We start from the raw sequence: 23877 nt of genomic DNA, 5'->3' as shown, positions 1-23877 counted from the left end.
AGCAAAATGTCGACAGTAGTGGTATCCAGGGAAATGAATTACTGGTTGTAAGCAGAGAAAAATATAGCATTCTTAGACAAATTTTTTAAGGCAAGGATTTTACAATTTCATTCGTAATTTCTGTTTTGACAGATTATTTGGAAGCTTGGAAGTGAAATTCTATTTTATCATCCCAAAAGCAACATGGAGACTTTCAATACCTTTGCTGACAGGATGAAAAACATTGGTGTCATGAATTACTTAAAGGTGAGAATGCGGGTTTTGTGAATTTACATTTGCAGTGTTCATTTTTTAAAGAAATTGTCTCAGTAATAAGGTAGATAATAACGTAAAAGGTATGGAAAAGGGTAGGACACCTGGAAAGATAAAAGAGGATGAAAGGAAGTGTGAAAACCATTTGCTTCTCCATTTCCTGCTTCCGTACCTTGTTCTCTGGGAGAAAATACCTTCTCTTTGTATATCTGTGGGGGCCAAAACCAGTCCTTGAACAATGGCCCTCATGCTTTATTATGGTGATGGGCCAAATCCTAACCTTTTAGCTTTAGTCATTTCGTCATTTGCTTATTAAGTCATTCTCTAGGAATTGGTGCTTTTGGAAAAAGGAAAGAGCTAAAACAAATTGGGAATTTGAATGTGTGGGAATGGGTTTTTCCCCAGCCTTATGAAGATAATAGTCAACATATAACATTGTGTGAGTTTAAGACTTACAGTGTGATGATTTGACCCATGTGTGGTTTGGTTTTTTTTTTTTTTTTTTTTGATTGATTTATTTATTTATTTGACAGAGAGATCACAAGTGGGCAGAGAGGCAGGCAGAGAGAGAGGGGGAAGCAGGCTCCCTGCCGAGCAGAGAGCCTGATGCGGGGCTCGATCCCAGGACCCCGAGATCATGACCCGAGCCGAAGGCAGAGGCCTAACCCACTGAGCCACCCAGGTGGCCCAACCCATGTTTTTATTGTTAAACGTTTACCGCATAAGGTTAGTTAACACATCCTTCACCTCACATAGTACCATTTTTTGTCATTGCTATGGTGAGAACATTAAAGCTCTACTCTCATAGCAACTTTAAAGTATCCAATCCATTGTTATGATGATGGTTACCATCCCATTCATTAGATCCCTGGATCGTATTTGTCTTCTCACTGAAAGTTTTGACTTTGACTTATATCTCACCATGTCCTCTACCCCCCAGCCACCATTCTACTCTCTCTGAGTTTGATGGTTTTAGATTCCACATGTAAGTGGTGAAACTGTAAGAGTGGGTTAGTATAAGAAGGCCGGGAAGCCATTTTACTGAGCATCCCTAACCAGCCCACAGGGCGTACGTGACTTGAGACAAGAGAAAGTAGCTAAAACCTGAAAAAACAACTTAATCATATACCCCCAGGGCGGTTAAGTGATGGCTACGGGGACCAAATGTTGAAGAAAAACAAATAGTTAACTTGTAGAGATCACAATCCTGCTAGACTGGAATCTCCTTTGGTTTGCAAATGTCCTGGTGATTTACAACAAAAAGGCCATCCCTTCAATGGCCCAATTTCCAGAGACAAATGGCTCAGTGCCTCGAGGCCAAAGGTCGCCCTCCCCACCTCAAAACTGTGGGAGGCTGAAGCAGAAGGAAATGTAGTTAAGGGGAAAGTTCTTCTAAATCTCACTTAACCGCCAGGGTGACACCGGGGTGGCAAAAAGGTTAAACGAAGTTAAACTGTCAAAGTGGGTCGCAAGAGATGTATGTAGCCATGAAGAAGTGCCTTGTAGATGCTATATAAACCCTCGGCTTTGAGTGCTCGGGGTCCTTGTGGAAACCCACTGCGCCGGGCGGATACTTGGACCCCAGCGAGCTGGAGATCAACCTCGCTGTGTGACCTGCATTATCGAGAGTGTTCTCTGTCTAAGTGAGGGGTGGTCGACTCCGTACCCTAACAAAAACATGCAGTATTTGTGTTTTCTCTGACTTATTTCACTTGACATAATATCCTCAGAGTCCATCCACCACTTGTTAACCAAAAATGGCAAGATTTTCTTCCTTTTTTTTTTAACTGAATAATAATCCATTGTGCATATGTATTTATGCAGACATATATGTTATTTTATGTATTCATCTGTGAGATGGACACATAGCTGTTTCCATGTCTTGGCTATTGTGAATAACACTACAGTGAACGTGGGAGTATGGAAATCTCTAAGACAGTGATTTCATTTCTTTTGGATATAGACCCAGAAGTGGAATTGCTGGATCATATGTCGTTCTACTTTTAGTTTTTTTGAGAAACCTCTATCCTGTTTTCCATAGTGGCTGTATTTATATTCTTATCAATAGGGTACATGGGTTCCATTTTCTCCACATTTTAGGCAGCGTTTGTTATCTCTTGTTTTGGTAATAGCCATTCTGATAAACGTATGATGATAGCTCATTCTGGTTTTGATTTGCATTTCCCTAATGGCTGGTGATGTTGAACACCTTTTTATGTAGTTGTTGACCAATTGTGTGTCTTTGGAGAAATGTCTATTCAAGTCCTCTGCCCATTTTTGTAATTGGATGTTTAAAATAAATATGTGTGTGTGTGTGTGTGTGTGTGTGTGTGTGTGTGTGTGTGTATTTATTTATATTTATAGATATATTTAGGTTTTATTTATTTATCTCTACACCCATCATAGAGCTCGAACTCACAACCCTGAGATCAAGAGTCGTATACCCCACTGACTGAGCCAGCCAGGCACTCCTGGTTTTTTTTTTTTGCTATGGCATTGTATGAGTTCTTATTTATTTTGGATACTAACCCCATATCAGTTATGTGACTTGCAGGTATTTTCTCCCAGTCCGTAGACCACCTTTTCATTTTGTTGATTGAGTCTCTTGCCGTACAGAAGCCTTTTAGGTTAATACAGTCCCTTATGTTGATTTTTGCTTTTGTTGCTTGGGGTTTTGGTGTCATATCCAAAAAAAAAATCATTGCCTGGACTGATGTCAGGGACCTTTTTTCCTCTGTTTTCTTCTTGGAGTTTTATGGTTTCATGTCTTAACATTTAAGTCTTTAATTCATTTTGAGTTAGTTTTTGTGAGTGGTATAAGAGAGAGGACCAATTTCATTATTCTGAGAATGTCCCGATTTTCCCATCACCTTTTATTGAAGAGACCATCTTTTCTCTCAAGTATTCTTGGCTTCCTTGTCAAATATTGTTGACCATACATGTGTGGTTTTATTTCTGGGTTTTTTATTCTGTTCAGTTAGTCCATATGTTTGTTTGTTTGTTTGTTTGTTTTTTAAAGATTTTATTTATTTATTTGACAGAGATCACAAGTAGGCAGAGAGGCAGGCAGAGAGAGAGGAGGAAGCAGGCTCCTTGCTGAGCAGAGACCCCGATGTGGGGGTCAATCCCAGGATCCTGGGATCATGACCTGAGCTGAAGGCAGAGGCTTTAACCCACTGAGCCACCCAGGCACCCCCATATGTTTGTTTTTATGCGAGCACAATACCACTTGAATTACTATAGTTTTATAATATAGTTTGAACTAGAAAGTGTGATGCCTCCAGCTTTGTTCTTTCTCAGGATTGCTTTGGCTATTTGGGGTCTTTTGTGGTTCCATACAGATTTTAGGATTTTTTTTCCCCTGTTTTTGTGAAAATGCCACTGGAATGTTGACAGGATTACATTGGCTTCATAGATGGCTTTGGGTAGTATGAACATTTTAGCAATATTAACTCTCATTCCATTCATAAAACTGTGTTAATATTCCTAATGTGTAGGTGGAACTTCCTCTCCAGATTTTTTTTTTTAATTAAAATCTCATCCAAAAACATTGAGGTGTTTCCAGAATGTTAGATACCTCCCTCTTTGTAGTATATATTTGACTGAAAGAGTACTTTTTCAATAAAGCTTTAAAATGCTTTGCTTTTTATTTTTTTTTTCAATATCTCTAAATAAAGTTATTGAAACACAGCCATACCCATTCACTTTGTTGTCACAGCTGCTTTTAGCATGACAGATGACAGAGTGGAGTAATTGTGACCGAGACCATATGGCCTGCAAAACCTAAAATACTTACTCTGTGGTTCTTTGTTTTGTTTTGATTTTTCCTTTCTAATTTTTTTATTGCAGTAAAATATGTATATACATATTTTATACATACCATACATAAATAACATAATAACATATTTTATGTTTTATGTTTTATGTTTATAACATAAAATATGTTATTTTAACCAGTGTAAGTGTACAGGTCAATGGCATTAATGACATTCACAGTGTTGTGCAACCATTACCATCATTTCCAAAACTTTGTCATCGTCCCAAATGTAAACCCTGTACCCATTAAGCAATTACTCCTCATTCCATCTTACATAATAGGAGGGTCAGATTTTAACTAAATTATTGGTTGGGTTCTTTTAAACCCATAGAATCTATTCAGTTGAAGTGAAGAAACCTGAAAGAAACCTATTTCACACTCCAGAGTCTGAGGATGATAATTAGGATAGGCAGTTAAACATTTCTTGTTAATAATTTAAGAAAACCACTTACTGCTATCTTCCAGATAATGTGCTAGACTTAGACCTTGCCGCAGAGGGAGACAGCCATGTACGTGGAATAAATTACCCATATCAGAGTAGAAACGCCAGATACAGTGAGAAGGCAAAGGAGGGGAATGGTCAGCTCTCTGGAATTGGGGAGTGCTGGGAGTAAATGAGTAGGGGAGTCAGGGAAGGAAGTGATGTTTCAGAAGAGGCTGAAAAAGTGAGTGGGTGTTCACTGTGAGTATTAGGGGAGAGGATGGGTGGGAATGGCAGGGTTGACAAGAGTTTGATAGCCCTGCATCCAGTGCTTTGGTTACTCTAAAAGTCACTGGGTAGAAGCCAGTGGAAGTCGGCTGGGCCCTCTGTGTCATTCCCAAGGAGCTTAGATTTTATTCTGTAGGCAGTGGGAGCCATTGAGGGGTTTTACACAAATGAGATTTCTTTGGCAGCCACATGGAAGTGGATTGTAGTGGAAGCAGGAGTGGAGAGAGACCAGCTGAGAAATCGTTGTGATAGTTTGTGATGAAGGCCTTGAACTCTGACCCTTCTCACATGATTAACTGTACTTCCCATTATTCCCCTCTTTAGTGTCCTCCCTACCTGGGATGCTCATCCTTTGTGTATTTATTCTTATGGTTTCTGTATCAGGCACTGACTTTTCCATCTGAACCAATGCCATTCTTTAATGCTCCTTCTTAAGATGTTTTCTCTGAGCTTGTATGACATGTATAGAATAATCCTGCTATGGGCCAAAGTAGGTACTAGGTGGTATGCAAATATCTTATTTAATTCTCATAACAGCCCTCTGAAGGGTTAATAATTGTTCCATGTAACCCGTCAGACTCACAAAGGGCAAATAATAATATTCAGCTATATGTAGTTTTAGGTAGCATCTGAACCAGGAGCATCTGTCGTGAAAGCCCCTGTTTGTTTCACTAGATCACACTGTCTTCTGTGAGTGTATATAATTTAGCTCATTTCCATAGTGTTAATTATTTCATGTATCTTTCCTCTTTGCTAAATTGACATTTTTGATGACAGAGACAATGTTGTTACATCATCTGTGTGCTACCAGGGTCTTAGCCCAGCATCTGTATTCACTGAGTTTTTGGATTAATGGCTATCTAATGACTTGTCTGTCTGGGCTTTTTCTTAAAATTGCAGATCTCCTTACAACATGCTTTATACCTTGTGCATCATGGAATGCTTGACGATGCAAACAGAAATCTCAGTCACGCAGAGACATGGAGATACGGTGAAAAGTCATCTTCCCAGGAAGTGTTAATCAACCTTATTCAGGCCTATAAAGGGCTTTTGCAGTATTATACTTGGTCTAAAAAGAAGTTGGAATTGTCTACACTTGGTAAGTGAAGAGGAATGTATGTGTGTCGATGACACTGAATCACAGGGACAGTCAAGATATTGACAGTCAAGATATTTTTTTAACTTAAATTCAATTAATTAACATATAGTGTATCACCCAGTTACCCTCTTCCCTCACCCGCCTCTCCTCCAGCAACCCTGTTTGAACAAACTGAAACCAGTTTGTTTCCTATGATTGAAAGTCTCTTATAGTTTGTCTCCCTCTCTGATTTCATCTTGTTTTGTTTTTCCTTCCCTTCCCCTATTATCTTCTGTTTGGTTTCTTAGATTCCACACATATGATAATTGTCTTTCTGTGATTGACTTATTTCTCTTAGCGTAGTACCTGCTAGTTCCATCCATGTCATTGCAAATGGCAAGATTTCATTTTTTGATGGCTGCATAGTATTCCACTGTATATATATCTATCTTCTTTATCCATTCATCTCTTGATGGACATCTGGGCTCTTTCCATTGTTTGGCTATAGTGGACATTGCTGCTATAAACACTGGGGTACAGGTGCCCCTACAGATCACTACATCTGTATTCTTGGGGTAGATACTTAGTAGTGTGATTGCTGGGTCATAAGGAAGCTTTATTTTCAACTTCTTGAGGAACTTCCATACTGTTTTCCAGAGTGGCTGCACCAGCTTACATTCCCACCAACAGGGTAGGAGAGTTCCCCTTTCTCTGTATCCTCACCAACATCTGTTGTTCCCTGACTTGTTAATTTGAGCCATTCTGACTGGTGTGAGGTGGTATCTCATTGTGGTTTTGATTTGTATTTCCCTGATTCCAAGTGACATGGAGCACTTTTTCATGTGTCTGTTGGCCATCTGGATGTCGTCTTTGCTAAAATGTCTGTTCATGTCCTCTGCCCATTTCTTGATTGGATTATGTGTTCTTTGGGTATTGAGTTTGATAAGTTCTTTATAGATTTTGGATATTATCCCTTTATCTGATAAGTCATTCACAAATATCTTCTCCCATTTTGTCGGTTGTCTTTTGGTTGTCTTTTGGTTTTGTCTACGGTTTGCTGCACAAAAGCTTTTTATCTTGATGAAGTCCCAGGAGTTATTTTTGCCTGTTTCCTTGCCTTTGAGTGTTTCTAGGAAGAAGTTGCCGCTGCTGAGGTCACAGAGTTTACTGCTTGTGTTTTCCTTTATGTTTTTTTTTTTTAAAGATTTTATTTATTTATTTGACTAGAGATCACACGTAGGCAGAGAGGCAGGCAGAGGGGGTGGGGAAAGCAAGCTCCCCGCCAAGCAGAGAGGCTGATGCAGGGCTCGATCCCAGGACCCTGAGACCATGACCTGAGCTGAAGGCAGAGGCTTTTTTAATATATATATATATTTTTTTTATTTGTTTGACAGACAGATTACAAGTAGGCAGAGAGGCAGGCAGAGAGAGAGAGAGAGGAGGAAGCAGGCTCCCTGCCGAGCAGGGAGCCCGATGCGGGGCTCGATCCCAGGACCCCGGGACCATGACCCGAGCTGAAGGCAGAGGCTTTAACCCACTGAGCCACCCAGGCGCCCCTGAAGGCAGAGGCTTAACGTACTGAGCCACCCAGGTGCCCTTCCTCTACGATTTTGATGGATTCCTCTCATATTTTTGTCTTTCATCCATTTCGAGTCTATTTTTGTGTATGGTGTAAGGAAGTGGTCTAGTTTTTATTCTTATGCATGTTTAAATATAAATACCATCTGTTGAACAGACTGTCTTTTGCCTGTCTTTTTTTCATTGGATGCTCTTTCCTGCTTTGTTGAAGATTAGTTGACCATAGAGTTGAGGGTCCATTTCTGGGTTCTCCATTCTGTTCCATTGATCTCTGTGTCTGTTTTTGTGGCAATACCATACTGTCTTGATGATGACAGCTTTGTAATAGAGCTTAAAGTCCAGAATTGTGATGCCACCAGCTTTGGTTTTCTTTTTTTCAATATTCCTTTGGCTATTTGGGGTTCCTTCTAGTTCCATACAAATTTTAGGATTATTTGTTCCAGCTCTGTGAAAAAAGTTGATGGTATTTTGATAGGGATTGAAGGATTTACATTGAATGTATAGATTGCTCTAGTTAGCATAGACATTTTAATAATATTTGTTCTTCCAATCCATGAACATGGAATGTTTTTCCATTTCTTTGTGTCTTCCTCAGTTTCTTTCATGAGTTGTCTATAGTTTTCTGAGTACAGGTCCTTTGCCTCTTTGGTTAGGCTTATTCCTAGGTATCTTATAGTTTTTGGTACAGTTGTAAATGGGATCGACTCCTTAATTCAACTTTCTTCTCTCCTATTGTTAGTGTATAGAAATGCAACTGATTTCTGTGCATTGATTTTATATCCTGCCACTTTGCTGAATTCCTGTACGAGTTCTAGCAATTTTGGGGTGGAGTCTTGGGTTTTCCACATAGAGTATGATACCACATCATCTGCCAAGAATGAGAGTTTGACTTCTTTGCTGATTCAGATGCCTTTTATTTCCTTTTGTTGTCAGATTGCTGAGGCTAGGACCTCTAGTACTATGTTGAATAGCAGTGGTGGTAGTGGACAACGGACACTCAGGATCCTAAGGAGTAACCTCATACCCCCACTCTGAAGCCTGGTTCTTCCCAAATACCGCAAAGAGCAGACATTTCTATTGATGTAAACTTCCTTGATCATCCTTTATAATATTTCATTTTTATCAAACTTTTCAGACAAAAATTAGATGTTTCATAAATTAAGTCTGTGACCATCTTAGATTTATTGCTTTTTAAAATATTTTAGAAAGATTACTAATTTTTCCTGTAGACATTATTGCTTATAATAACTATTTCTTCCTGTGTGTTTAGAATGGAGTTTAGTTTGTTTTAAAGATGTTTATTTATTTATTTTTAAGTAATCTCTACACTCAATGTGGGGCTTGAACCCACGACCCTGAGATCAAGAGTTGCAGGCTTTTCTAACTGAGCCAGCCAGGCGCCCTGGTTGTATAATATTATTCATCAGAATAATATGTTTAGAGAATAGGGCAAGGTAAAGTTGTTTTATTTCTGTATAAAGGTCATAACAGATAGTTTTCTTGATTGACCACACCAAGAACTGGCTGTGTGTCCTTTCTTCTCAAATGGAGTTCCCTTTCTCTTACTTCCAATGGTAGTGGTGTCCTGTCCTCTCCACAGATTCATGTTCGATTCTCTGCATCTTCCTTCCCTTGTATAGTTTTTCTCCAAAGCTTTTCTAGGATTAATCCTTTTAATTTTCTCATCCTCCATCCCAGTCTCACTTTCTGCGTATATTGGCTCATAAGTATAAGCAGTGGTTCCTTACTATTCTGCTGCCATAAGCAGTATTTCCTTTGTGTTGTGGATGTGTAGGTTCCTGAATCTTAAAAATTCCTTCCCCTCTTTCTGAGTAGGATCTCTTCCGGGACAATTCTGAAATACTGTCTTCATCATGATAAGCTTGCCTCCCCATCTGGAATGCCATCTGCCCTGCAGGGCTCGTTAGACCTGTCATTCCAGTGCCACACCCTCATGTGTTAGCTGCACGTTCAACGTATATTGATCAGATCTTTACCACTTGCTCTTTAATTAATTGTCCTAAGTTTTTTCATACCTGTTTTATGTTGTCTCTCTTCTTCTAGACTAATCAGTCTTCTGAGGTCACGTACCTATCTTATGTCTTTTGTTAACCTTGCCATAACTCCTGGAATAATATTTCTTTTAAAAAAGGCTTGTTGAGGGGCGCCTGGGTGGCTCAGTGGGTTAAGCCTCTGCCTTCGGCTCAGGTCATGATCTCAGGGATCATGGAATGAAGCCCCACATCGGGCTCTCTGCTCAGTGGGGAGCCTGCTTCCCCCCCCCCCCGCCTGCCTCTCTGCCTACTTGTGATCTCTCTCTCTTTCTCTGTCAAATAAATAAATAAAATCTTCAACAACAACAACAAAAAAAAATAAAAATAAATAAAAAAGACTTGATCTTAATTGATGAGATGAATTTTAAAGTCAATATTTACCTTTTTCTTACACCCAATGGGGTAGAACTCAAGTAAACATTGATTAAAGCAGTTGGAACATGACATTTACACTGGTGGATGATTCAGTACCTTTCGGCAGCTGACACTTTGTTCTGTAGCAAGAAGAGATACAGATAGGGTAATGTCTGGAGCTCTTTACATGATCTTTAACCCTGAATGTCTGTTTAATAAGAAAAAAAGGCTAGGACTAGTTCTGTATAGCCAAACTCATGAGAACGTAGCACATGAATATATATGTTTAGTGTTGGTTTGGGATTTGTCTCAATTGCTTTGGCCTGTCCTGGTTGGGTTTGACCCCTTCCATGGTAAATTAACACTCAACTATTCTGACTTAGGTTTGCTTTTTTTTCTTTTAAATTTTCTTTTTATAAAGTAGTTAGGTAATTTCTTACCTACTTTCCCTTTCTCACCTTATTTCCAAGTCCATATTGATATTTACTTAGTTGGTCCTCTGGGAGGAGAATACCAGTGCCTTTTGGTGGGAGGGGAGAGCTGTTTTTTGCCCAAAAAGTGGCCAAAACTCAAAAGTATTTTGTTTCTGTAACTGTCTCTTTTGAAGGACTAACTTTCCTTAATTTAAACCTTTAAGATTGAAATAAAACATGCAGAAAAAGCGTTTAAAACAAATGCATGATTTGGTGTCTGGGTGTCTCGGTTGGGCATCTGCCTTCGGCTCAAGTCATGATCCCAGAGTCTTGGGACCGAGCCCCATGTTGGACTCCCTGCTCAGTGGGGAGTCTGCTTCTCCGTCTCCCTCTGCCTGCCACTTCCCCTGCTTGTGCTCTCTCTTTCTTTCTCTGTCAAGTAAATAAATAAAATCTTCCAAAAAAAAAAAAAAAAAAAAAAAAAACCAAAAACCAAGCACATGATAAAATGAATAATTTAAAACAAGTATCTGGGGGTGGGTGCCTGGGTGGCTCAGTGGGTTAAGCCTCTGCCTTCGGCTCAGGTCATGATCTTAGGGTCCTGGGATCGAGCCCCGCATCGGGATTTCTGCTCAGCAGGAAGCCTGCTTCCCCCTCTCTCTCTGCCTGCCTCTCTGCTTACTTGGGATCTCTCTCTCTGTCAAATAAATAAATAAAATCTTTTAAAAAAATAAAACAAGTATCTGTGTAGCTACCACCTAGATTCATTCTTAAAGTTCCCCATGTGTGTACTTCCTCCCATTCTGTCTTTTGGGGGGTTGGGGGCAGGGAGAGTTTGTGAAGAATTAGTATTATTCTTTAAATGTTTAATATTTAATAATAATAAATAATTTAAATATAAGTTATTCTTTAAAATTCTTTCTTATTCTACTAGCAAATTCTTATTCTACTAGCAAAGCCATCAGGGCCTGAGCTTTTCTTGTGGATAGTTTATTGATTGCTATTACTATGAACAAAGCCCGCAATAATGAATGACTTTTAAGAGTCTCTTGTCTCTGGACAGATGAAGATGATTACGCTTACAACACAGCATCCCAGAGCATGCTCAGCCACAGCTGCAAGACATCTGTAAACCTCGGTGCATTGATTCAAACTCCTGGAATTTGGGACCCTTTTGTCAAGAGTTACGTAGAGGCAAGTAGCCTTCTCATAAACTTTTATTAGTGTTGTTTTGTCATAGCCTTATTTTTATTGATCAGATGGTAACTAAATGGAGAAAATTGTTTTAAAAAAAAGAGGGGTGCCTGGCTAGCTCAGTCAGTGGAGCACACAACTCTTGATCTCCAGGTTGTGAATTTGAGCCCTGCATTGGGTATAGAGAGTCCTTAAAACAAAATCTTTAAATAAAGAAAGAAAAATTTGTAAAAATTTAAAAGAGAGAATATGTCTCTTTTTGGTCTGAAGAATTTTTATTTTACTAATACACTGTAAATGTTACTTTTTTTTCCCCCTTCATCACTGGATAATGTGTCATGGTCAAATATTTATAAAATAAATAGCAATATAGTTTGTAAATGTTAAATTTATATTACTCTTACTGAAGTTAGAAGAAAAGCAGAGAGATACTTTACGATTTGGTGTGATAGAGAAGACCAGGGGACAAAAATCTGAAAGTGGGTCACAATATGTGGGATGGATGAAGACTGATGGCTTTTAGGAAGTTCATTAGGGAGCCATGCCACGTCCTCTCAAAGTCAGTGTGAAAGGACAGGGAGCCTTGGCACGGGCACTAGGAATAAATCTTCAAAGTAACTGGCTTTTTGAGAGTTTCCTGGATGCTAACATGATAATTATGTTGTCAAAAGATGATCTCTGAAACCACATGCCGCATATGGGTGGGAACGAAGGGAAAGGAATTGTAGTTCTCATGTGTTCCCTTTGTGGCTGAAGTTATGTTGGGCACAGAGGTTAGTTGTGTCACATGGTCTTTTTCAGTTGTTTGTATGCCCTCCTTGGGAGACTTTGTTTCTGAGAGGAATCTGCATTTTTCAGTAACAAAAATGTGATAAGGAGGGTGTGGGAACCCACATAGGTCTTTGGTGTAAGTGATCTGTGTTCTATAGAGGTCATGACGTACGTTGGTGAGAGCAACCAGTGACATTACTATTTTTCCTTTACAGTAAGTACTTTTCATCATTTTAATTAATTTTTGTTCCCATCAATAGAATTAAGTTGTGCATTATCTTTCGTACAGCTGTCTTACAGGATTTAGCTAAGACATTTTGACTTATTTTATATAGATGCTGGAATTCTATGGGGATCGAGATGGAGCCCGAGAGGTGCTCACCAATTATGCCTATGATGAAAAGTTCCCATCAAATCCAAATGCTCATATCTACTTATATAACTTTCTGAAGAGAGAAAAGGCACCAAGAGAGAAACTGATAAGTGTGCTTAAGGTATAAAATGTTTATTTCAATGTTCGAACATGGTTGGGGATCTACTTTAAAACATCCTGGGGCGCCCGGCTCACTCAGTCGGTGGAGCATGCAACTCTTGATCTCAGCCCCATGTTGGGTGTAGAAATTGAGAAGGAAAAAAAAAGTAAATTTTGGAACATCCTTAGGTCATGCTTTCTAGCTCTGAAATTCTAGCACTCACAGCAAATGATTGTGTGTGCCCTGAGGTGGACATGTGAGGCTTGGGTGACCCTCCACTGCCATTCCCCCTCTACTCTCCCCAAGTTAGGCTGAGGGCAAAGGATCAGTATTTTGGAAACCCTTTGTCAACCTTTTGGGAACATTCTGCTTTGATACTTTTTGAAAATCAGCTTTATTAAAATTTAATTTATGTACAGTAAAACACTTATTTTAAGTATACACTTGAATGTATTAAAAACAATTTATTGGGGCGCCTGGGTGGCTCAGTGGGTTAAAGCCTTTGCCTTCAGCTCAGGTCAGGATCTCAGGGTCCTGGGATTGAGCCACGCATCGGGCTGTCTGCTCAGCAGGGAGCCTGCTTCCTCCACTCTCTCTGCCTGCCTCTCTGCCTACTTGTGATCTTTCTCTCTCTGTCAAATAAATAAATAAAATCTTTAAAACAAAACAAAACTATTTATTTATTTATTTATTTATTTACAGAAGAAGAGAGGGGGTGGGGAAGAGAGGATCTTTCATTGCGTGGAGTGTAATGTGGGTTCAATCTCATAACCCTGAGATCATGACCTGAGCTGAAATCAGTAGTCAGGTCATGTAGCCAAATCAGTAGTCAGGTCAGTAGCCAACGGGGCCCCAAGAAAAATTCTTACCTTTCAGTCTTCTTTTATTTGTTTGTTTGTTTGTTTTTGTTTGTTTTTTTTAAAGATTTTATTTATTTGACAGAGAGTACAAGCAGGGGGAGTGGCGGGGAGAGGAAGAAGCAGGCTCCCGCTGAGCCAAGAGCCCAATGTGGGGTTTGATCCCAGGACCCTGGGATCATGACCTGAGCTGAAGGCAGATGCTTAACCAACTGAGCCACCCAGGCGCTGCCAGTCTTCTTTTAAAAAATACATTAGCTGGGACACCTGGCTGGTTCAGTCAGTGGAGTGTGCGACTGTTGATCTTGGAGTTGTGAGTTGAAGCCCACATTGAGTGTAGAGGTTGCTTAAAAGTAAATAAATGCCTTTGTAATGTATACAAATTACAAGATTATTTTTTTCTTCCAGATATTGTATCAGATTGTACCATCTCATAAATTGATGTTAGAATTCCATAGATTACTGAGAAAATCAGGTAAATAGTTTTTGTTTTGTATCTCTTTGTGCAGACAAGCTATAGACTAGCCAAACCCACCCCCACCTGTTTTTGTAAATCAAGTTCTCTTGGAGCACTTTTGTGTTGTCTATGACTTTTGTACTACAACAGCAGAGTTGTGTAGTTGTGTAGTTGTGACAAAGACCATACAGCTCACAAAGCTTAAATATTTATTGTTTGTCCCTTTATAAGAAAAGTGTGCTGACTTCTGCTGTAGAATATTAGGTAATAGCACAAGAGAAATGGCTTTAATTTGTAAAATTCACCTCGTTTTAATCTTTACTGCATTTCAGCTTGGTATAGAAAAGCACATACTTCTTCATAGAAGGAAGTCATCTTAAGTCCAGTAGGTACTGGGGCTACGTCAGTCCCTTATCTGTTAGAAGAGAGGGCAGGTTCTTTAAATAGTGTCCTCCCTCAGTCGAATGTAGCCCATTTAGAAATCAGATCCACCACTCTGACTTCATTAGCTGGAACTAAATTACTAAATTTTTCAGTAATTTACTGAAGAGTATGAATTTCAAAATACTGAAAGAGGTAAGAGTTCAGTAATTTACTGGAGAGTATGAGCATAACGAATTATTTTAAACTGCTAACCAAACTAGAAGGCTTACAACTTAGTAGTATTTTATTAACCAAATACATATTTTTAGCCTTGTGCACCTCAATACCTTGTGTAAATTCTAATTGTGCCTATTACAGAAAAAGAAGACCACCGTAAACTGGGATTAGAGGTCTTATTTGGAGTCTTAGATTTTGCTGGATGCACTAAAAATATAACTGCTTGGAAATACTTGGCAAAATATCTGAGACAGACTTTAATGGGGTAAGTAAAAGACACAGTGTTTATTACTGGATCAGATCACTAAAATTTCCCAGTATTTTAGCTGATACCTTTTACTGTTTAAGTAAAGTTCTTTGCTTATGTTTTTTCATTTCTTGAACTGAGTACATCAGAAGCAAGAAAATACATTCCCAAGTGAAACATACAAAAATACTGTCAAGATTTTTTATGCTGTCAAAAAGTACCGTACCTTACCACTGTGGTATTGGGGAAGATGTATGTTTTCAAGTTGGAAATGTTGGCAAACAGTGGTCACTCCCACTCTTCGCCGGACGCTTCGTGAAGCTCTTGGTGATCTGTGTCATCATCTTATAAAATCTCATAGGAAGCAGCTTTTCTCCCAGCTGTTTTTCAGTAGTTCTCAGTGGGGCTTTGCAGGCCTCATAAGATCATCATAGGTTGTGTTCATTCAGCAAATATTTGTTAAGTCCACTGTGAGCTGGATATCTGAAACTACACCTGTGATCATGATGTCATTAGTGCCACATTTCAAGTGAAAACAGGAGTGGTCCTAGTCATTTTTACTTCGTGAGAGGAAGGGGTTAACTTTGTGATAACGTTAAGGGTCATTTGTTTATCATATCCATTTCAGTTGGTTAGAATCTTTAGCATCGATGGGAACTTGTGTCAGGCTTCAGATATGACTTGACCTTGGAGACAGAAGAGGGCTGATTATAAAGTGTTTTGGTGTGATAACTGTAAACCACTTTTCACATCTACAGCAGCATAAAACCCCCAGCTAACCACAAGATTTGTGAAGGCAAAGAAGTGTACTCTTCCTTTTTTTAAACCTCTAGAAGTTCTGCCACAGGGCACACATGGGTGCTGATAAATATTTGCTCAATTAAGTTATTGACAAACACTTAGCATTGTCTGGGTTCAACTGTCAAACCTGTGTGTTCACATATTTGTATAATAATGGCATCTTAATTTGAGTAGTAATTTGTAACATATAAAGTAAGGTTTTATAGTAATTTTTAAGTAATAATCATCATATTTAACATTCATTGAACATTTAGGAAGTACCAGACAATATGCAAAGGTCTTTATATGAGACCACTATACTCCTGGGCCAGTTTAATGACAATGCTTTGAGATGGGGACCATTAAAAGCTTCATGGAAACTCAGGTTCAGAGAGCTTAAGCAACTTGCCCAGGATCACATAGTAAATGGGAGATTGGAGATTCAAATCCAGGATTTTGAGTTCCGGGCATGTGCTGTTAACCACTGTGCATACCAAACTGGCTATTTGATTAAGTGGAAAGCAGAGATCAAAGAGAACTAAAAAGGATTTGCTTTCACGCATGTGCTATACCATGGATGGCCACACTAGAAAGTACTTTGAGAACATCTTCCTTGTCATCTTTCCACAGACGTGTTTTGTTTTTGTTTTTGTTTTGTTTTTTTGGTGAGTGGGAAAATAACTATTTTCTTTGGGGGTGTGGACAGATTCCAATCTCAGAATTTCTGGAATTGCTTCTTGGTGCCAGTGGCCTTTATGACTTGGAGCACGTTGAACCACACAGTCTTTCTCAAGGGCTGGCACTCGCCCACTGTGACCATGTCCAATCTGGACATCCCTGACGTGGGGGGACAGGTGCGTGGACATGTTCTTGTTCCTTGTCCCATGTTTCTTGAGGAAGTACTTTTGGATGTAGTGGAGGTAGTCTCAGCAGGTGACAGTGGTCTTCTCAGCTTCATCTTGGTCAGTCCCCACACCAGCCAGGATCTGCCCGCGGATAGGGACATTTCTTGTCTGTGTCGGTGCCCTCAGTGGCCTCCTTGGGCGTCTTGAAGCCCAGACTGATGTTTCTGTAGTATCACAGGTGCTTCTGCTTGCCCGTCACTCCAAGCAGGACCCCCTTCTCATTTTGAGAGATGGTTGGCTGCTTTGGTAGGCAGCCTCAGTCTGAATGTCTACCATCTTCCCAGCCGCGTGACAAAAGGGCTTTCTTATGTACAAATTCTGGCAGTATGGTCCACCTCCCATCACTGACCTTCCCGTTTAACATTTCTTTTCTAGGAATCACCTTGCCTGGGTTCAAGAAGAGTGGAACTCCAGGAAAAACTGGTGGCCAGACTTTCACTTCAGCTCCTTTTGGGCAAAAAGCGACTGGAAAGAGGATAAAACATTGGCTTGTGAGAAAGCTTTGGTAGCTGGAATATTGTTAGGAAAAGGTACGAAGGTTTGTTTTCTTCTTATCTAGGCAGAGCTTTGGGATGATTTTGAAATTACAAGGTGTGACCATTCATTCGTGCCACAGGTTACTGGGTATAGTGCCCAAGGATATTAGAGGCTGGAGAAATAACTGGGGAATGGGAAAATGGATGTTGAGTTGGGGCCAGCTGATGGGCTAGTCGTGACTGTCCATGACCTAGAAGAAACGATTTCATCTTGTTAATTGTGGTGGTTGGTTTTTATGCTGTAACTTGAGTATCTTTAGGGGCCAATTAAGATAGAGGATGCGGAGTGTTTTCACAGCAACCGACATTGCCTACCTTACAGTATTAGAAAGAGAAGAATATTCTCTGGTGATTTCATTGTTGTATAATTGCTATTATATTTAGTTGTCTGTTCTTACAAGGATGAAACATTTTTCCCTATAAAAAATTATACCCCCTGTAACTTATTTAAAAATCCTCTTAAAAGAAAGGGAAATTGATCTTTTCTCTGTGGTCTGTCTTGACTCTGAAAACTCTTACTGCTTTGTGCCAATGCCCTGTGAGGACAGAGATGGGACCACTTCTGGGTCTGTCCAGAGATGAAGTGAATGTCCGTGTTCATGAGTAAGTAGTCTGTTGCTAGAGAATTCAGAGTATCCTAAAGAGCATCTTCAGCTTTGCTTTAGATATGGTCGATACTATTTTGGAGTTAGTATTCTCAGTGAGTGTTTCAGATGGTTACTAAGGTTAATAAAGTGCCAGTTTCTCAGAGGAAAGGGACAAATAAAAGTGAAAGCAATCATAAGATTTCTGAACACACACCAAGGAACAGAAATGTGATTCAGACTGTGATTTCCTACTTCCTTATGAGCATAGAGGCATCTAGTACAGATACCTAAAGGTGTCTGTGTTTGAGCAGAGTCTGAAAACATGGGCTGATTTTCCAGTTCTGTCATCTTGCCCTGTCCCTTAGGTCAAACAGTTAACCTTTGGGAGCCTTCTCCGAGTGGGCTTTGTTAACACCTGTCCTTGATGCTTACAGGACGGTTGCGAGCATCAAGCGAGCGTCACATCGAAGTGCTTGATAAATTCAGAAGTACTCTCTGAACATTAGCCATAACCATGCCTGAAAAGGGGTCCATCTCTTGTTTCGGGCCTTAGTGTCGGGCTTCAGTCAGTCTGGTCAGGAGTTGAGCTGGTTATGCTCATTATATCACAGGAGTCAAATTCTGGTCATGGTCTGCCTTTGTTCCATGCTTAAGAGTCGGGTGTGGTAGCTGCCTGTCTTCCCGTCTCTGCTAAGGCAAGCCAGGCCCTGTCCCCTCGACTCCATGTCTGGTGGCTCGTGAGGAGATAGGAGTTTACTGTAGTTGATTTGGCTTTTTCTCTGTGTTCGGGTGGGAGCAAAATTCTTTCCATCTTTCAGTATTCTAGATAGAAGCAGAGGTCTGTGTACAAAGCATTTTGTTTTTGCTGAAGTGGTAGGTGTGTTTAAAAATACAGGTTATTAACACCACAGACGCCGCTGCTTCCCAGCTAACAAAATAGTAGTCATTCTGGCACACTGTTGTCAGGGACGATAAAATGGTTACTGGAGGTACAGTATGTTTCCTAGCAATTTCCCAGAGATGATGGTTGGATTAGATACATTCTGAGACTATGATGAAATTAGTTTTTCTTAGGTGATTTATGGTCTCACTCATTTATCAAATTAAAAAAAAAAAACTTGTAATATCTAGTTTACAGTTTTTTAACAGAGATTTGATTCATGTGTGAAATACTTAACCAGTGATCTGCTTAGCACTGTAAGACTGTGACAAGCAGGTAGAAGAACTTGTCATGAGCACGAGGCCCCTTTCTCAGAGCTGCAAGGTCACCGCCCCACTGCTCACTGGGTGCTGGAGTGACTAGCCAAGTCCTGATCTCTTCTGACCTGTGAGCTCATTCTAATCCTTCACCTCAGGGTTTTCTTACAGAGAACTTTCTTACTGTTACTGATGCCTCTTGGGCTGTTGTTCAAGCTAACCTTGAAAGGGAAGCAATTGTAATTTGCTTTTGGAGAAGGCATATTCAATGCATGAGTATGTGATAATACACATATCACCTTAACTAGGGTTTGGGAGGCAGGGTGGAAAGCCAGATGAAGTGTGCGCTCGAATTATGACGGGTCGGAAGCATTTTTGTGTGTAGGAAGCATGCGTACATTTTACCGGCCACGGCTCTCAGAATGTGCTCGTACTGGTATACCTCATACAGATTCCCCCATTTTCATAATCATTACTGTGTCAGAGCTGAAGCACAATTTTTTAAAATGTAGAAATATACTTGAAGCATTGGTAAGTATTAAAACGCTTTGTTTGTTTTTTAGATTGCAGATATTTGCGGTTTATTTCCAAACAAGATGATGAAGTCTTAAGGAAAAAAATGAAGCGGATAAAGAAGTCAGTGGAAAATCACAGTATTGTAAATCCAGGACTCTGATATTGAATACTCGTTATTTCAGATGAGTAGCTATAGAATAGTAGCTCGGTGGGTAATTGTTGAATGTATTATTTATTTGGTGTTTCTAGGAGGGAGTTTATATGGCTGCCAAAAGGTTATTTTTATATTTTTCTGTATTTTCTTTTATTATAATTATATGTAAAGAAACAGTCTCAGTGCCTTTGTTCTTTGTAAGTACATATTTTTCCTTTCTTGTACTGTGAAATATAATATTTATAATGGAGTAACCTCCACATAAGAAATAAATTTGTTTAATGTATAGAGAATACAGCTGTATAGCAGTGACTGCCATTTGCAAATAATTTGCTTCTGACTATTGTATAATAAAACATAACTTTAGTATTGTTAAGTGAATTTATATTCTTCTTTAAGATTTTTTTTTTTTATTGATTTATTTGACAGAGATCACAAGTAGGCAGAGAGGAGGAAGCAGGCTCCCCGCTGAGCAGAGAGCCTGATGCAGGGCTCGATCCCAGGACCCTGAGATCATGACCTGAGCTGAAGGCAGAGGCTTAACCCACGGAGCCACCCAGGCGCCCCTCTTCTTTAAGACTCTGAATGATCCATGTTAGGTTTGCCATCATAAAGAATATAGTAGAGGACGCCTGGGTGACTCTGTAGGTTGAGTGTTTAGCTCTTGATTTTGGCTTGAGTCATGATCTCAGGGTCATGAGATCGAGCCCCTCATGGGGCTCCGCACTTAGTGGGGGGGTCTGCTTCTCTCCCTCTACCCCTTCCCCTGCTCCCAGGTGCTTGGAAGCTCATGCATGTGCATGCTCTCTCTATCTCTCTCTCTCAAATAAATTTTTAAAAATTATATATATGTCATGAGTTCTGTTGAGGATTTTGGAAACAGAGAAGGATTTAGGAAAGGAATCCACTTCCTTTTTTGGTATTACGACAAGGGGCAAAGGGCACCTTGGCCAAGTGTGAGGTCTCAAGTGACTGGTCAGCTTGAATTCTGGGTTTATCATTAGGTAATTCTGTGACTTCCTGGGCAGGTTACTGAGCTTTCATAGTTCCTTTACCCATAGATGAGAGACAGTAGGATTTATCTCATCAGATTGCTCTGAATAATGAAAAATATAGTGAACACCTAGGGTAATAATTAATACTTAACAAATCTTAAGTAAGTGACCATCCTTCATCCTGGTTTTAGACACTAAGTAACAGGAACTAAATAAAGATAATTTAAAGTCTTGTTTTCTCCTAGAAACCTCTGAAATACAGAAATCGTGTAATCGTTGGGTTAATGCTTCCTACTAAAACACCCCTGTCTTTCAAGCTGCTTACCATCCAGCCATCAACCTTGGACTTGAGGGCTTCACACACATTTGCGATCACTCAGTCTGCACAGGTCCTCCTTGCTCACCTGCCCCAAACTCTGATCTCTGGCTCACCAGCTTAGTGGGACTGTCATGCTTTGCTTGGACTCTGACGCAATGCACTGCCCATGAGAAGTCCCAAGACAGGGAAGTTAGACTATTATTGTAGAACTTATTTTATGAGTTTCAGTTTAGTAATGCCAGTCTTGTGTTGTCTGTTGCCCACTACTTTGAAAACAGTTGTCTCATGTATTTTATCTAGATTAAATGATATGTAAACTAACTAAATTAAAATTAGGACCTTTTTCCTATCAAAGATACCTTTAAGAAAATTAAGTACAGCCTATTAAAAGAAAAATATTTGTGGGGCACATGGCTGGTTCAGGCAGTAGAGCATGTGATTCTTGACCTCTGGGTTGTAAGTTTGAGCTCCATGTTGGGTATGGAGATTACTTAAAATTTTTTAAAAAAAGAAAAAAAGTCTTGTTGAGAAAAAGATATAAACATATACATTCAACATATACTTTGGTTATGACTAAGATGTTTATATGTGTATGTATTTGCAATGCATGAACTGACAAAAGATTAAAATAAATTCAAATCAGTAAACAGGACAAAGAACCCAAGAGAAATAGTGGGCCAAGCTCATGAACAAGTATTTCACAGCAGAGGGTAAACATGGACCATAAACACATAAGCCAAGGAGATGCAAATCCAGAGTGGAGTGGGATACCAGTTCTGACCCGCTCAGTGAGCAAAAATGGAGATACTGAGGTTGAAGAGAGGTGGATCCACAGAGTCTCTCATAGTAGCTGATGGGATGTAAAATACTGTAGTCATTTTGGGAAACACTTGCTTTACCATTTACTAAGACTATCCTTGAGTGTTTACTTGGGAAATGCTTGTACCTGTAAGCCAAGAGACAGTAGCACTGTTCATCATAGCGGGAAAACTAGGAAAAAAACCCCACAAATGCCCATTGGCATGAGATTGGACAAATTGTGGTAGAGTCACGTAAAGAAAAATGAATAAACTGTAGCTTTATACATCAGCATAGGCGGATCTCAGTAACCTACCGGGTGGGAGAAATGAGTCCCAACTTACTGCTTTATGCCTCCCTAGAGTTCAAACTATAAAGTTCAAACTGATGACTAAAATGTTTATAAATGCATACAGATTGTGATGAAACCCCATATAAATAAAACGGGGTAAACAGGTGGTTACCTCTGGATGGGAGAGGCAGAGCAATAGGGTGGAGGAAAAGCAGGGTAAGGGATGTGAATTACTGCTAATGGTCTAGTGTTTTAATTAGGCGGCAGGCTTTTCCTGGACTAATGTTGACGGTGTATCATGGGCCAAGGATTGTGATTTACCGCATTTGGTGCACTTCAGGCTACTTTGAACAATGAAAAGGACCATACAGTATAGATTCCATTTATATGAAATGTCCAGAGTAGGCAAGTCTACAGGAATGGAAGAAAGTACATTAGAGATTGCCTAGGGCAGGGGAAGGGAGGTGGATGGGAAGATAAGGTGGGAGTGATAACCAAAGGGTACAGGGTTTCTTTTGGGGGTGATGAAAAATATCCCCAATTTGGGGTGATGGTTTCACAATTCCCTCTGTTGAATATATTAAAAAGCATTTAATTGTACACTTTAAATGAGTTTACCATATGGTGTGCGAATTTTATCAATGACACTTACCAAAAAGAAATAAAACCAAAAAACCAATAAGCTTTATGAAGTCAGAAGGTCTAGATTCAACAAAGCACCTCACCTAACTGAGCCTCAGGTTTATTCTATAAAATGGGGTGATCTGAAAAATGTTTAGCTTGAGTCTTGATGTTGTGTTTTGCTTAATAAATGGTAACATTTGTTATTATGAACAAAAAAAAAGGAAAAGAAACTGAACAACGAACACAAGACCAAACTATTCTTTTTTTTTTTTTTTAAGATTTTATTTATTTATTTGACAGAGATCACAGGTAGGCAGAGAGGCAGGCAGAGAGAGGAGGAAGCGGGCTCCCCGCAGAGCAGAGAGCCCGACACGGGGCTTGATCCCAGGACCCTGGGATCGTGACCTGAGCCGAAGGCAGAGGCCTAACCCACTGAGCCACCCAGGCGCCCCAAACCTAATGAAGGAGTAAATGTGGCCTTTTTGGATCTAGCTATTTATCCATATTTATAGCACAAGGGGTTTTTTTGACTGGATTGGATTAGAATGTATTTTAAATATTTCAAAAGGAAATAAGCAGACCCTTGATGGATGTGGTCTATAGATCCCATGACTAACATCTGATTAAGTTAATTTTTAAAATTAATCTATTTGAGGGGTGCCTGGGTGGCTCAGTGGGTTAAAGCCTCTGCTTTTGGCTCAGGTCATGATCCTGGGGTCCTGGAATCGAGCCCCACATCGGGCTCTCTTCTCAGCGGGGAGGCTGCCTCCCCGCCTCTCTCTGCCTGCCTCTCTGCCTACTTGTGATCTCTGTCTGTCAAGTGAATAAATAAAATCTTTAAAAAAATTTAATGTATTTGGGGTGCCTGGCTGGCTCGGTGCTTAGAGCAGGTGACTCCCTATCTCGGAGTTGTGAGTTTGAGCCCCATGGTGGGCGTGGAGTCAAGTTTAAAAGAAAAGAGAAAGTTTAAAAACTGTTGTTTGAAACTCTTCCTCCATCCAAGATGCATGCTTCCCAAAGAAATAATCACACACCAAATAAAAGTCCACTCCTCTTCAGTCCTCCAAAGAACCTTCTCTGTGGGTCCACACAGATACAGATGTATGCTTTAACTCAGCAAGTAGAGGCAGATCCTGAGTTTCTGTCCTGTCAGCCCCACGATAACAGTTGCCTGCTGTCTGCTTAAAGCTCCCCTTATGCCTGTACCAAGAATTCACATCATCTTACCAACATACTCTTCAGTTGGCTGGCTGTGTCTGGCGCACATGTTTTCCAAATGAAGATAAACAAGTAGAAGTGATTGCTCTGCTCTCATGTTTT

At 39.9% G+C, this 23877-nt stretch overlaps 1 protein-coding gene and 1 pseudogene across 1 annotated transcript in view; one reads left to right on the top strand and one right to left on the bottom strand.

Moving 5' to 3' along the window:
• Positions 1 to 19942, top strand: part of LOC111151062 (TATA-box binding protein associated factor, RNA polymerase I subunit A) — a 31456-nt gene extending 11514 nt beyond the window's left edge. The window contains exons 4-11 of the mRNA XM_022508799.1: positions 133 to 246; positions 5679 to 5877; positions 11319 to 11449; positions 12556 to 12714; positions 13959 to 14025; positions 14749 to 14872; positions 16915 to 17069; positions 19423 to 19942. Of these exons, the coding sequence (XP_022364507.1) occupies positions 133 to 246; positions 5679 to 5877; positions 11319 to 11449; positions 12556 to 12714; positions 13959 to 14025; positions 14749 to 14872; positions 16915 to 17069; positions 19423 to 19535 (1062 nt within the window). The 3' untranslated portion in view covers positions 19536 to 19942. The remainder of the gene's footprint in view (positions 1 to 132; positions 247 to 5678; positions 5878 to 11318; positions 11450 to 12555; positions 12715 to 13958; positions 14026 to 14748; positions 14873 to 16914; positions 17070 to 19422) is intronic.
• LOC111151064 lies at positions 16350 to 16815 on the bottom strand (annotated as a pseudogene).
• Positions 19943 to 23877: the final 3935 nt, after the last annotated feature.

This window comes from Enhydra lutris, unplaced genomic scaffold, assembly GCF_002288905.1.
Source record: "Enhydra lutris kenyoni isolate GAN:26980312 unplaced genomic scaffold, ASM228890v2 scaffoldscaffold25, whole genome shotgun sequence".
NCBI classification, from domain to species: domain Eukaryota; kingdom Metazoa; phylum Chordata; class Mammalia; order Carnivora; family Mustelidae; genus Enhydra; species Enhydra lutris.
This window is presented reverse-complemented; position numbering and strand designations above follow the sequence as displayed.